Source organism: Panthera onca, chromosome F2 (genome assembly GCF_046562875.1).
Source record: "Panthera onca isolate mPanOnc1 chromosome F2, mPanOnc1 haplotype 2, whole genome shotgun sequence".
Classification (NCBI taxonomy): domain Eukaryota; kingdom Metazoa; phylum Chordata; class Mammalia; order Carnivora; family Felidae; genus Panthera; species Panthera onca.
In genome coordinates, this window is record NC_138356.1 from 20,273,475 (window position 1) to 20,289,147 (window position 15,673).

Consider the following 15,673-nt stretch of genomic DNA (forward strand, 5'->3'; position numbering starts at 1 on the left):
TAAATTATAAATTCAGTTCCAAATGCCTTCCACTTGCTACTGACGCTGTGACATCCCTCTGGCGGAGCAAAAAGGAGGAACTTTTTTTTTTCTTTTCCTATTTAACTGACTCTTTGCTCAACAAATTTCCTTCTTTGAAAACAACTTTATAGTTGCCCACGAGAAGTATAAGGCAAACTTCTTAACTACATCAAAGGATGTCAGAATTTCCTTTAACCAGTTGGTTTTGAAAAACGGGACCTTCAAAGTTTTATTGGTACCAAAATGCAAGCTACCCATTCAATGCAACTAGAGGCCTTTGAGGGTCACTGGAAAGTCCTTACCCTCAGACGTGGCTATCAACCACAACATAATGACAAATCGAGAGTTCCGGAGAAGATTAATGTTTCAAAGGGTCAGGGGATACTATTTTATCCCTCAAGATGGAAATTAAACATTTAAATTTAAAAAAAACTTTTTTTTCTTTTTTTTTTTTTTGGTCCTGTGAACAATGATACTGATTACTGGGGGAAGTAACAGCTGAAGAAAATGACAGGCTGCCACTTACAAAAGAAAAAAATATGCTTGATAATGAGGAAGTCAATTAAAAATACATTTCTTTTGATCCAGGGAGTGGGCTATTTCACACAGTATTTCCCATGCATCGTCCCAAAACACCACAGAGTGATATGGTGTTTGTCAAAATCAGGACGATATTCTTCGTGCGCCAGTGGACTCTGTGACATATGGACAGCGCTAACAAGCTTCTCTTCAATTTGGGAATCTCTCTTTGTTCTTTTCAGAATTTTTCATTTCTTTTCCTCAGAAAACTTGACAGGTATACTTTTTGCCCAGTCCAATAAAATTATTGTAAAAAAGTAAGGAATTAAAATGTTCACGAATAATATGAGTGCCATCACTTTCCTGTTAAAAAGGCATAAAGGGACAAGAATGCCAAGACCATGAGTCCATTGCAACTGCTTGGTTCAATATTTCTTACTGTTCAAAATTTTCTGGGGAATTTAGTCCGAGTTTATTATGCTCATTGTGAAAAAGAAACTGTTCTAAAGTCAGTTTTGTTCTGTTTCATCAAACGACAGAACTGAGTAGCTTCTAGTTCAAATCAGAGAGTAAAGACGACGTGCCCTGTAAAATCCTAGCTACCACTAATGGTAACAAATGATTGACTTGCGATTTTTAAAGGACAGTGAGGATTTGCCATCTGTAAAGAGGAACTAAGAAGCACGTGCGGAAATTCAGGAACATACCAAGCGTTCGCAATAGAACAAACTGCATCCCCAGCGCGAAAGGTCTCTCCTCATCTTCTACCGACCTATGGTGAAGGGAAAGAAAGAAATGTTTTAAAACACTGGCCTCAAGAAAACGAACATCACATCAAGCCCGCTTAGAGCAGAGCTGGGGACCAAAGAGCTGCTGTGCCAAAACATTAATTTACTAGGATTTTTTTTTTTTTTTTTTGAGACAAAGAGTGAGTGTGAGCAGGCTGGGGAGAGAGGCAGAGGGAAAGGGAGAAAGAGAATCCTAAGCAGGCTCCACGCTCAGCATGGGGCCCAACCCGGAGCTCAATCCCACAACCCTGGGATCACGACCTGAGCCAAAATCAAGAGTCGGACGCTTAACCGATGGAGCCACCCAGGCACTCCTATTTACTAGGATTTATTAACAACAGCCAAACAAGACTGCTGATACAGCTAAATCTGTGAATAAGTTCTCCCCAGCGAAGACCCCGAAGAAACTCTGATGACCTCTGTTTCTGTGTAAATACTGGTAGAGGGCCAAAGGGTCATGGTTAAGGTACAGAAGTAGCTCTGAGCTTCCAAAATCGGTTCTGTGAAAAAACACATATAGTGTTTTATCCTACCTACTGCATTCCTTTTTTCTATTTGCTCACACTTTCCAGAGGGTAGGTGTGTAGACTGAAAGTTACTCCCATATTTTCTCAAGAAAAAGTATAGAGGAAAAAAGTTAAAGAAAGAAATAGAGTAAAAAAAAAAAAAAAGGTATTAAAAAAGCAAATCAAATGTTAGAAAAAGAATGAATCCCTCCCACCACATTATTTTTTTTTTCTTCCTTTCCTGAAATGTATGCTCGAGTAATTCCCACATGGCAGGAAGATTGGAATCTATTGATTTCTAATTAGAAAAGATTAAAGGGCTCCTTTTCTGATGTGTTGGGTTAAAAGCCAGCTGGTGATCTGCCTCGTTCGAGCAATATAACATGGGCAGCCCATTTCTGGGTTATTTAACATCTCTTGCAGGACTAAAGTCCAAAGAATCAGATTATTAATGATTCATTTTCTTTTAAATGCTGAAGCACCTCATCCTTTCTGTCCCATACGCATCGACTTCTAGGTATAGCATGTCAAATTCCCAAGGACTAGTACACTTGCCATCTTTTCCCCATCTTCCTTGTCGTTCCCTAGCCACTTCCCCAAAGCGGCACGCACTGCTGTTACCCCATAAGTATCTGCTGATGGAGGCAGTGAGTGAATAAACCAATGGGCCTTCCCACTGGGTGCCGTTATCTTACAGTTGAGGAATGAATTGGCTGAGAAATGTCTAACTCAGCATCCCATAGAAGAGAAGCCAAAATATGCAGACTAAGCAGCAAACAGCCCAAGGGAATGAAGTCCCAGCAGGTGTGGCCACCAGGTGCCCAGCAGTGTGGGGTACTGAGGAGCCAGGGAGGAGGTGAAGGAAAAATGAGACGGGATTCCCTCTCCTCCTCACTCCTTCACTGCACTGCCTCCCCGACCCCGTCCCCCTAAACCTGCTGGGCTGTGTTCCTTCCCCATACCATCCCCGTCCTTCTCTGCCTGCTGCAGCCTTTACTGCAAATGCCAACACCCTGATCTGAATAGGACTTCCATTAAAGTAACGTCCGTGTTCCCTTACAAACAAAAAAAGCACAAACAGTATATATATTAAAGCACAGCATGAACAACTGAGAAGAGACATCTCCCAGTCTGTCCTCAACTCCCAAACTGTATATGCTAGTAAAACTCATGAAATCAGCATTTTGAACTGCAGGCCCAGCATGAACTGTCACTGACCGCGGAGGTACTATCTACAAGGTTGGAGATAATATTCTTTGCCGTGGGCGAGATTTAGCAACTTCACCAAATGACTTCCTGCCCCCGCTGGAGTCAGGCTTCTTGTGGCTAACATGGTGACAGCTTTCAGCTCCTGAAACTTGAACCTTATCGGGCACAGACTGTAGGAAGAAAAGACACTCACAAGAAGTTTCACCAAACTATAGGAATAAAGAACGTTCTGGGGTAAGAAATGTTGCAACCTTCCTCTCCCTTCCTGACCTGGGTAAACACTTCTCTTAAGTTCAACAAGCAAACGTCTGAATGCTTTCCTGCACAATCTACCTTTGCTTTCCGCTCCGCTTTACCACACCAGTCCAGTCTGGAACGTGTATTCTGGCAAATTCTGAGCGTACAACCCACCTGGGAGCCAAGTGCGGTTCTCACCTGAGTGTTACTATGATGGCTGATGGCTGGGCACATGCTGTGATGAAGGTGACTATGAAAAGGAAAATTAAGAACGGGATAAGGGTATTGCAGGCCCGTTTACACTTCCCGGACACAGCATAGCCGTTCTCGTTGAGATAGGTTTTGACAATAACGACGCGAAGCTGACTGCGCTGGCCCACTGTGGGCGGGGTGATCACCTGCCGGCTTTGGACACACGTGCATTCTGTGTAATTCCTTATCTGAGGGATAACAAAGATCGACTGTAAGCCAACAAAAGCATAGGAAAATCAAGACAAGGTTAAAAGCTCTAAAATAACTCTCGTATTTAAATATGCATCATATTTAATTGAAAATACATCCTCATTGGGGCACCTGGGTGGCTCAGTCGGTTGAGCATTTGACTTCGGCTCAGGTCATGATCTTATGGTTCATGGGTTAGAGCCCCGCATCGGGGTCTGTGCTGACAGCTCAGAGCCTGGAGCCAGCTTCGGATTCTGTGTCTCCCTCTCTCTCTGCCCCTCCCCTGCTCGCGCTCTGTCTCTCAAAAATAAGTAAACATTAAAAAAAGTAAAAAAAAAAAAAATTGGAAGAAGAAGAAGAAGAAGAAGAAGAAGAAGAAGAAGAAGAAGAAAAAGAAGAAGAAAGAAAATACATCCTCATTGCTAACAGTAAATATCCAAAGCGTGCATCTAACAATGTCTGCTGGTCAAACTGTTTTTAACCTAAACCTTTATTAGTAGCTTTCGACACTCAGTTCTATAGCATTCACATTCCATATGCTCATTTTTGGTCACAATTATATGCTACTTCAACTGCTGTTTAATTCGTGGACTCCCTGATTGGAGAAGCCCCCCGAACACAGGAACCAAGCCTTATGTTTATTTATGCCCACCAGAGCACCTAGCATAAGCCAGAACACGGCGTAGGACCCAAAGTAAATACTTGTTACATAAAGGCAGAGATTTCATGATGTGATAGTGATGACCTCAGGGCCAGTACCAGGGAACATACCGCCGGATGTTTCGTTTGAAACCAGCTAATTCAAGGAACTAAAAAGCCATTTCAAGTAGGGGCACCTGAGTGGCTCAGTCAGTTAAGCATCCGACTTCGGCTCAGGTCATGATCTCACGGTTCGTGAGTTCAAGTCCCGCACCCTGCATTGGGCTCTGTGCTGACAGCTCAGAGCCTGGAGCCTGCTTCAGATTCTGTGTCTCCCTCTCTCCCTACCCCTCCCCTGCTCACATTCTGCCTGTCTTTCTCAAAAACAAATAAACGTTGAAAAAAATTCTTTTAAACCCATTTCAAATAAAAACAGCCAATTAATCTTTCTGCCTGTTATGTTGTTTTCACCGTGCAACATAAGCTGAACTCACTGCCATTGTCACCTCTCAGCCACTTAGAGAAGCAGTAGCAACAAATATGAGGACGGGGCACCGTTTGGCCCTCTGTGCTCTGGGGACTGCTGGCCTCTTTTTAGGAATGAGGACTGTGCATTAGAGAACTCACTCGCTCACTCCCAGGACTTAGCCACCGAGAACACTTCTCATTGTCTCTTTCAACTTGGTTACACACTGGAGCTCACCAATTATATACTGGGGAGCCAGCCACAGGATTTCTCAATTTATCACTATAGCTTAAAACTCCGAAATCGAATCTGATGATCCCAAAACATACAGTCAATAGTATAATCCCTTAACACCTACACAGTACAGGCAAATGCACCTTAACCTTTTTGATTAAAGCAGCCTCCTACAATCCGTTCTTAAGCAAAGAATGAAACCAGGCTCAGTAAGGAACTGAGTAGAATATGAAAACCTCCCACAGTATTACAGCCTATTTATAATTCACGGGGAAGGGAATTCTCAAAATAGCCTATTCTTGAACTGACAGAAATATCTTTACTCTGAATGTTAAAAAAAAAAGAAAAAAGTTTGAACTGATAGTCTATGAAAAATTCATCACGCGTCTTCACAGACTCTGATCAGGGAAGGTGCTCTCCTATCCTCTTCTATGGGCACCAAATGTGGTCATCTTGACCTTCAAATGCATCACAAGGGCCCTGGCTGAGTAATAAATGGGAAGCCCAGCATTCATCCTTATCCTGTTTCACTGAGTTGGCACAGAATGTAAAGTGGGAGAGGGCTGATATGAAACCAAGTCACTACACCCACATGTTCCAATCGTCCTTGGGGAAAAAAATGATAGCATTGCATAATTGTCATTCCTCTGGGTTTTCGTCAGGAAGTATTTTGGAGGTTATTTGAAGTTTCTTGAAAAGAGGGACTAAAGCCACGTGTTAGCATATGAGTCCTAACACGTCCCTGTCACAGGATGTTGGATTAACAGTACAGGAACTTGGGAAATATACTCACCCCAGTGCTAAGATTACCGCTGTTAACACAGCCAGCCAGACAAGGGTTAAAGTATGTAATTCCATCTGATCCACAGACTGGCTCATACTCGTGTATTTTACAACCACAATTAACATTGCAGCTTCCTGTCAGGTTCCTGTGAGGCATGGTGAGAGAAGGTCTAGAGAGAAAAAAGCAGGTCATGAGCAACATTTACTAAAATGTTTAAAGAAAAAGTTCTCAATGTTAAGTAATTTGTAATAAAGTAATATTTGTAATAAAATAAAATAAATTTTAGAGAAGCTAGTTCCCATAAATCAAAGCTATAATACTGGAAATAGCCACCCTCGATAATTATTATGACTTTTAAACAAAGCATGAAGAAAAATGTTTCAGTCTTCTGGGGCTGTAAATTCATTATTTTTGTATCAAATTATCTATCTTGCCTCAATTCTACCTTCCATCTTGGATCTTGGTGCTACAGATCTGGGCTCAGCAGTTCTAACCCTTGTTTAACTACTCACTTACTGTAGACACTAAGCTCTACGTTTTAACAAATCCAGACCTCAATTTCTTTAACTCTGTGCCAGATCAACAACATCACTAGGAGGGCGCAAACATAAAATGCATCCATCGGGGTTGTCGACGCAGATTGCTTTGACCAAAAACTTTAATTGTTCTGGAATAAATTATCTAAGAAAGACATGGGACTCTAGAAAATGAATCGGAAGTGATTTCCAAAGAAGATCAGGAATCCTATCACTAGCTTGATTCACACAGCCAGAGAAGAACGATTCAGTCCTTCCTTCAGGATGCCCAGATGTGGATTCACGGTCAACGTGGTGGGTTTTGTTTTCTCGTAGGCTATGATGTCTGATTCAAAGAAACGATACAATACGAAAAGCTCTGATACAATCAATTCAGGCAACAAATATAAAAAGGAAAAAAAAAAGGCAAGTCAGGATATAGGGTTGGGGAGAGAAGTAGAAAGAAATGCTTTGGAAGAGCAGAGGCAGGTACCCAGGAGGGGCTCATGGAAGAATGAAAGGGGCTCTGTAGTGCTTATACTCAACAACCTCTTTCCTTGGCTTCTCTGAGACCAATTTTTTAAATATTTATTTATTTATTTATTTATTTATTTATTTATTTATTTATTTATTTATTTTGAAGGGGGAGGGGCAGAGAGAGAGGGAGAGAGAGAATCCCATGCAGGGCTCTATCCCATGACCCAAAATCATGACATGAACCAATATCAAGAGTCGGATGCTTAACCGACTAAGCCACCCCGGTGCCCCGTGACCACCATTTTCTGTTACTGATGAAATACTGTTCCTAAAGCCACATGAGTTAGAAACAGCAGATCCAGGGGCGCCTGGGTGGCTCTCAGTTGGTTAAGCGTCCGACTTCGACTCAGGTCATGATCTCACAGTTTGTGAGTTCGAGCCCCGCCTCGGGGTCTGTGCCGACAGCTCAGAGCCTGGAGCCTGCTTTGGATTATCTCCCTCTCTCTCTGCCCCTCCCCCGCTTGTACTCTGTCTCTCTCTGTCTCTCTCTCTCTCCCTCAGAAATAAAATAAACATTAAAAAAATTTAAAAAAAAAGAAATAGCAGATCTATATCATTCATCCATCCATCTATTCATCATTCATCCATTCAACAAATATTTTGGAATGTCTGCTTAATGCTAGAACTTACCTTTAATGCCTATGTTGACTACCCACCCCTCCAGTAGCATAGCCCACGCCAACTATTTGTGTTAATCTATAGACATAAGGCATTATTTGTTCAAAGGGCTCTTTCCTGTGTCCTCTTTCACACTTTAATAACTGAGTCCTCAAATTTTAAAGGAAGGAACAAATTCATGGCAGTATTTAAACCTTATCAAGAAACTCTTCGAAAGAGGCAAATGTAAAATAAACTCTGTTCTTCATTTATGTCATTCCACAGAAGAAATTTGGTCACAAGACTCTGACAATTATGTCCACAAACTCGCGGATTCCTATCATTTTGTTGTATATTTCAGGAAATGCAGTCCTAGGCCAGTAATGCTCCTGAGGGGCAATTTTGTTTTCTAGGCAACAGTTTTGTTTGTCATAACTACAGGAGTGCCACTGGTATCTAGTGGGCAGAGGCCAGGGAAGCTTCTAAACATCCTACAATACACAGAACAACACCCCCTCCACACACACACACACAGTAACAAATTAACCTGCCCAAGTCTTAGTAGCCCTGAGGGTGACGGTGAGAAAGCCCATTCTAGACCTCTCACTACATTCCACAGACAATGACATAGATGTCCAGTGAGGTCAAATGATTCACTATGATGCTAATTAGTGCCATTTAACTGGTACATCTGAAAACCGATCTGTACCTTGCCACTGTCTTCACTAGTTCCTCAAGAGTGACATTTCAAGCCATGACCCGATAAAAGGGTTTTTATATGTTTGCATGCTTAAGTCACTAAAAACAACAGGCTTCAAATCCATACAATATAATTGCTACTATTGTTATTTAGAAGTTACAAAGAATTTCTTATGAAGATCACGATCCATATTCATTTATGACCACCACAGATCCCAAACACCTCTCTTTTATGGGTATGTCCACTCAAGAGAAAGGAAGCTAGGGGTGCCCGGGTGGCTCAGTCAGTTAAGCATCCAACTGTTGATTTTGGCTCAGGTCACGATCTCACAGTTTGCGAGATCCAGTCCTGCATCAGGCTCCGTGCTGGGTATGGAACCTGCTTAAGATTCTCTCTCTCCCTCTCCCTCTGTACCCTCCTCTCACCCAAGAACTAAAAGAGAGAAAAATGAATCTAGAGAGAATATAAACAGATGCTTAAAACCCCCTGATGACAGGAAGCACAAGCTTTCCTGAGTTCCAGAAACAGAGGCACATTCCTAGGTCACCACTGGGTATGTTTGCTTTTCTCATGAGAACACGGTGTCTGAAACAAAGAAATGATACAATAAAGCTCTCAGAAAATCAAGACAGGCAACAAAAATAAATAGCAGTGAAAAGAAGTGGGTATTCACAAAAAAGTCATTGGGGAAAAGGCGACAGTGGCACAAAAAAGGGAAAGATACCAACATGGTTAATGCTTTACACTGCGCTCATTTTAAAAATAAAATAAAATAAATTTTAGGAATAATAATGTCTTGCTTGACTCTCACTCACTTTTCAGAAAACAGGCTGGATTGTAATAATGGCATAAGCGTATAAGCCTGAATAGTACTAAGCACCACTCACCGGCCTGCAGTGAGCCCATCGTGGGAGTACTAAACATACAGGATAGAGTGTACCACGTCCACGTTGTGCGAAGGGACTGTGCGTCCCCTTCCAATGAACTAAAGCATTTCTGACAAGTTAGCTTTGCAGATCAGGCTCATGCTAGCTCTGAATCAATGTAAGTGTTAATTCCAAGTGAAGAAAAAGGCCTCACTAACAAACGGACTAACAAATAACCGTTTGGTCCAAGTTGCAAGCCTGAGAGTCACACATGATATCTTATTATAAAAATGGCAGAGGGGCGCCTGGGTGGCTCAGTTGGTTAAGCATCCGACTTCAGCTCAGGTCACGATCTCACGGTCCGTGAGTTCGAGCCCCGCGTCGGGCTCTGGGTTGATGGCTCAGAGCCTGGAGCCTGCTTCCAATTCTGTGTCTCCCTCTCTCTCTGACCCTCCCCCGTTCATGCTCTGTCTCTGTCTCAAAAGTAAAATAAACGTTAAAAAAAAATTTTTTTTAATGAAATAAAATAAAAAAATAAAAATGGCAGAATTCTAGAACTAGAGAGATGGGATCAGTCTCTGAGATTATCTAGTACAGTTTGCGGATCTTAAAAAATAAGAAACCATAAAAAGTGCAATGATGTGTCCCATAATCACTGAGGCTTCGAGAAAACCAGCCACAGGGAGACTAAATGAACAAAAAAGGAAAAAAAGAACAAGCTTGCTGCCTAATGTTTTTTAAATCAATTGCTTAAGGATCAACATTTATTTAAAGTAATATACAATAATAAAACAGATTATGGTTTAACATAGGTAATTATGTCCACCATGGGGCCATCACAGCTGGGTAAGTAAGAAGACAGTTGTTCTCTAATGTCTCTCTCTGTCTCTGCCTCTGTCTCTGTCTCTCTCTCTCTCTCTCTCACACACACACACACACACACACACACACACACACACCCCACAGAGTATGTCAAATTATGCCACCCCAAGACCGAAGAATACTTGGACTTCCCCATCTGACATATTTCTACAGGTCCCCATAAATCAAAGAGGAGCTCCCCAACCATCCTTCTGCCTCCTCTTAAGTGGCTCTCTATTAAGAAATACGAAAAGAGGGAATCCATGCTTCTTATGCCCAAGTCACATGGATTAAAAGAATATGATTAACATAGCAGGTACCTTTTTAGGAAAAAATACCAATCACCTAGAAAAAAGTGATATCTCTCTCAAGTCACTATATATTCAAGTCTAACTGAATTCAAGAAGACTTCAATTAGAATGTGTTCGTTTTTTTTTTATTCCCTTAAATTCTTGGCTTCATATTAAAATGCTTCCCTGGCTGTATAGAGCTATGCAACTTCAGGTTTATAGTGATTATTATTATAATCATAATCATCGTTATCATTTAAAACTAAATGAGTAAAGAGCCCAATTTTTACTCCAGGAATTGTGCACTGAAATCTCTATATAAACTACCTCATTTATTCCTCACAAGAATTAAAGTTGTTATGACTGTGCCTTCATCTTTTAGATGAGGAAATTGAGAGGATAGATACTGTCAAAGTTCACAAGAATCAAAGATGGGTTTAAACCCAGTTATCTCTGTGTCTGTGGCCTACACCCTGAAACCCCTATACTTGGCGGGCAGCTTTGCGTAACTGTCCGTATTTTCACTTTCTCTAGCATGAGTCTTCTGGGCACCTCATCCCATTTCCTTCCTCTTCATCTCATGCAGCTTTTCTGGCACTCACCTTTCACCGTGACTGAGCATTAGAGTCAGAAGGAGCAGGTTCAATTCCATACCTACAGCTCACAAGTGCTGTAAACCAATCTAAAGAGATTTCACACTTGTGAAACAGAGATCATAATGTCTCTATCACATGGCTGTTGAGAGGATTAGGTGAGTAAATGCACAGCCAGTGTCCAGCATTGTTCCTCGAACATAATAGGCACTAAGATACTGGTGTGCGGTCTTTATCTACACATGAAAGAAGTATAAATGAATTAAAGTAATACAATCACAAGCACAATAGGCCTTCAATGACGTTTTTCTTTTCAAAAAGGAGTAAGTCGGGGCGGCTGGGTGGCTCAGTCGGTTAAGCATCTGACTTGGGCTCGGGTCATGATCTCGAGGTTTGTGAGTTCAAGCCCTGCGTCGGGCTCTGTGCTGACAGCTCAGAGCCTGGAGCCTGTTTCAGATTCTGTGTCCCCTATCTCTCTGACCCTCCCCCGTTCATGCCCTGTCTCTCTCTGTCTCAAAAATAAGTAAACGTTTTAAAAAAATAAAAATAAATAAATAAATAAATAAAGGAGTAAGTCATTTTCGAAGTTACTCCTACAGATAATTCGGGAAAAAGAACTAAACTGGGATCTAGTTTCAGGCCTACCATTTTGTAGCCATATGACCTGGGGCCAAATCTAAGTCTATGGCTATTAATGCCCCTCCTGCCTGTATGAGGACAGCAAGTGTAACCAAGGAATCATACATTACATAATACAGGTAATAGAACAGGTTTATTAGAGGACTACATTCATGAAAGTTATAATTACTATTTCCAATCATTATTTTTATTGTTAAAGTTTCCTTGAGCTTTGTAGTCAACAAATAAATTCATACCAGTTTTAACTTGAAATTTATATATAATGACCTACAACTTACACAAACCATCTCTTTGGTTTGAGCCCCAATGGGGGGCTCAATGTGGGGCTCAAACTCACAACCTCAAGATCAAGAGTCACATGATCCACCAACTGAGCCAGCCAGGTACTAAACCATCTTTTTAAATCCAGAATTACTTTGAAAAAAAAAAAAAAAGAAAAGAAAAAAAGAAAAAAGGGGCGCCTGGGTGGCTCAGTCGGTTGAGCGTCCGGCTTCGGCTCAGGTCATGTTCTCACGGTCTGTGAGTTCGAGCCCCGTGTCGGGCTCTGTGCTGACAGCTCGAAGCCTGGAGCCTGCTTCGGATTCTGTATCTCCGACTTTCTGCCCCTCCCCCACTCACGCTCTGTCTCTCTCAAAAATAAACATTAAAAATTTTTAAAAAAAATAAATAAATCCAGAATTACTTTTTAAAATGTATTATTGAAGTGTAGTTGACATACAATGTTATACTAGTTTCAGGTGTACAATATAGTGACTTCACAACTTTATACATTATTCAGTGCTCACCGTGGTTAAGTGTAGTCTCACCATCCGTCACCTTACAATGGTTATAACACTATTATTGACTATATTCCCTGTGCTGTACTTTTCATCTCCATGACTTACTTAATTTATAGCTGGAAGTTTGTACCTCTTAATCTCCTTCGTCTATTACATAGTTTTTGAAACACCTTTATTTATTATTAAAGTAATACGTACTCTTTGTACAAAATTTGGACAATACAAAAAGACTGAAAAATTAAATTAAACTCACACGTGATTCTACCACCCAGAAATATCCACCATATTATGCTTTTAGTCTATCACTTTCTGGTCTTTTTTTCAATATGCATATACAATAACATTGATAACATATTGTTACCAAGATTTTGTATGGTTCTATTTTTTCCGCTAGCATTAAATGATGAACATTTCTTATTGACTATGTTAATATGACATTATAAAATGGTAAATTTGGTCCTGGGTTTATTAATATTCATAGGTATTTTTGAAATAAAAAGGCTTATTATATTTAAATAGGTATTCCATAGTTTTATAGATTTCATGTTATTTGTTTAGATCTCTGTTACAAAGTTTAAAACTCATTGGAAGGAAAATTTGCTTATATTTCGTATCTCCTTGGTACTCTCAAAGTGAAGTAAGGCAAATTTTGTTTGTATCTCCCAAACAGAGCCAAGAATAGATCAAATCATATACATATACCTAGACATGAATTGTAAGCCTATGAATTAAAGTAGCTAGGATAATCCAGAGACACACATCACATACCTAAGATCTTTTAAGTAAATTATTTGTCCTCTACTTTTCAGGAATTTCTCTGAAAATTATTAATGTCTATAACAAATAAAAGATCTTGAATGTCACCAAAAGATTTAAACAATGGGAGAAAACTTCAGTAGGTTAAGCTGAAGACACAGATGAGGAGATGAATGGTTTCATTACAGAATTTAGAAGTGATGTGGCCAGAAATGATAGTCACACAGAGGGCTGGTAATAGAGTATCAAATACACCCTGCGGCAGGGAAGAAGTGGTGACAAAGAGAATGACATGAATTGGGGAAAGTTTCAGAGAAGGTAGGAATTAGCAGGCTGTATTCAATTTCCATAGTTTCAGTACTTTGGGTCAATAAAACTGTACTGAGAGAGGCCACTTCAGGGAAAATTCCCAACCTCTGAGATTTTGGACTTGGTTGAACCTGGTGGACCACTCCATCCAAGTCACTGCCGAACACAGAAAACTGAGAAAATGATTCCCCCTCACAGCTCAAGAAATCACCCCTGGAAACATTCTGGTGCAGTAAGTCAAGTCACAAAACCAGAGGATGATATAATAGATCTTAGTGTTGAGTTCAAAGAGATGACACTTGATAAATGAAAGATAATAAAGCTAGCATTATGAAATGATTTATCAAGACCCAGTACTATTGAACAATTCTGTACATGGGAATCAGATCTAACCCCTTTTTAAAAATTACTTTTCAAGAAGAAGTGGCAAAGAGGAAAGAACTCACATTATGCAGTGTGTTTATATAAAGTGTTATTTAAGCCACCGTGTTCACAGTAAATCCTGACTCTTATGGCAACGAGATGATTACAGCATACCTGTGTGAAACACAGACACAGAGGGGAAGCAAAACACATTTCCTAATTAAAACTGCAGGGACATAGTGGGTGCTGGGAATGTAATTACTTGGGTTGGAAATGGGCCAGGATATTCAACTGGAGCACTAGCATCTTTCATAATGAAAAATCATCCAATTCTCAAGTCTGAATTTTTCCTTATTTTAGTATATTGTGGCTGGAACACTTAACATGAGATCTACTCTCTTGCCAAACATTAAGTGTATTACACAGTATAGTTGACTATAGGTACAATGATGTACAGCAGATCTCTAGAGCCCGACTGACTGACACTTGATGCCCATTGATTGGCAACTCCCCATCTCCCACTTCCTCAAGCCATCATTCCACCTCTGATTCCATGAATTTAATATTTTAGCTATCTCATATAAATGGAATCAGTCAGTATTTGTCATTCTGTAACTGGCTTATTTCACTTAGCGTGATGTCTTCGGGGCTCATCCATTGTGTCACATACTGCAAAATTTCTTTCTTTTTTAAGGCTGAGTAGTCTTCCATTGTATGTATATGCCACATTTTCTTTATCCATCCATCTGTTGATGGACACTTAGGTTGTTTCCACACCTTGGCTATGAAATCTGAATTTTCTAGGGGAACCACCAGTAACATGTCAGGTTCATTCTGCAAAAAAACTGTGACTCCATTTTGGCTCAACAGGAAAAGCTCATCTTTCTAAAACATCTCAACCCCATATCAGGCATTGAGGTACCTCTTGAGCATTTGATACAAATTCAAAGATGGATCAGTTATCAGGTCTTTTAATATAAGAAGATTCATCCTGCTGGTGAACCTGGGGCTTCGTTTACAGGCTTTAATAGGAGGTAGCTCATAGGTTGTGCTTGCTCCTTTGTGCTTTTTTCTTCTTTTGGAACTTTTTATTTTATTTATTTTTTTAATTTTTTTTAACATTTATTTTTTTTTTTTTTTGAGAGACAGAGAGAGACAGAGCATGGGCAGAGGAGGGGCAGAGAAAGGGAGGGGGAGACACAGAATCTGAAGCAGGCTCCAGGCTCCGAGCTGTCAGCACAGAGTCTGATGTGGGGCTCGAACTCACGAACTGGGAGATCATGACCTAAGCCGAGGTCGGATGCTCAACCAACTGAGCCATGCAGGCGCCCCTTCTTTCAGAACATTTTAATAATTAAAAGCATTGCATTCAGAATCAGAGAAACCTGGGTTCAAATTCTAGTTCTATCATTTTCTGTGTGACTGAGCAAGTTATTCAATCTTTCTGAGCTTCTTTCTTGAATTTCAAATGAGAAAAAATGCCATTAAATAGTTATTTATCAATTGCTTAGCATGTATGGGTTTTATCCTATTTCATTTTTCTATAATTCTAAGAGATTGGTACGGTTATTGATGCAGCTTAATGATGAGGAAACTGACGCACAGAGAGATTAAGGAATTTGCAAAGTATTTTATTCAATCCTCAGGGCAATTCAGCAACATAGTATCTATCAGCATCTTCACTTTAAAGGTGTGGAAACCAAACACAGAAAGGTTGAAGAATCTCCCCATCCTTACATGGCTAGTATGTGGCAAGCCTGGGGTGAAAATCTAGGCGGGTTGACTTGAGAGCCTCTGAGCTACAGCACTGTGTAGACACAGCATTATGCCTGTAACCCAGCTGTATGAAAAAAATGAAGAAACAATGCACCACTGACAGATACAGATACAATCTCTCCAGCTCTCTTCCTAAGGAGGTGGTGAGTACGCTTCAGTGTTTCCCTACATGAAATAAAGCAGCAACTGGCCATGGTGCTCGGAAAGAACAAACTCTGAAATAGATTGGGTTTCATTTGGTTCTGCTC

The 15,673-nt window shown here is 40.5% G+C and overlaps 1 protein-coding gene across 5 annotated transcripts in view; it reads right to left on the minus strand.

Moving 5' to 3' along the window:
* SLCO5A1 (solute carrier organic anion transporter family member 5A1) overlaps window positions 1-15,673 on the minus strand; it is a 300,952-nt gene that overhangs the window by 7,416 nt on the left and 277,863 nt on the right. For all 5 annotated transcript variants that reach the window (XR_013553601.2, XR_013553600.2, XM_078441935.2 and 2 more), the window contains 3 exons: window positions 5,854-6,013; window positions 3,479-3,720; window positions 1,248-1,312 (listed from right to left, as the gene is read on the minus strand). Coding sequence is in view for 3 of the 5 variants with exons in the window: in XM_078441935.2 (XP_078298061.1) it covers window positions 1,248-1,312; window positions 3,479-3,720; window positions 5,854-6,013 (467 nt within the window). In the remaining 2 variants the exon portion in view is untranslated. The remainder of the gene's footprint in view (window positions 1-1,247; window positions 1,313-3,478; window positions 3,721-5,853; window positions 6,014-15,673) is intronic.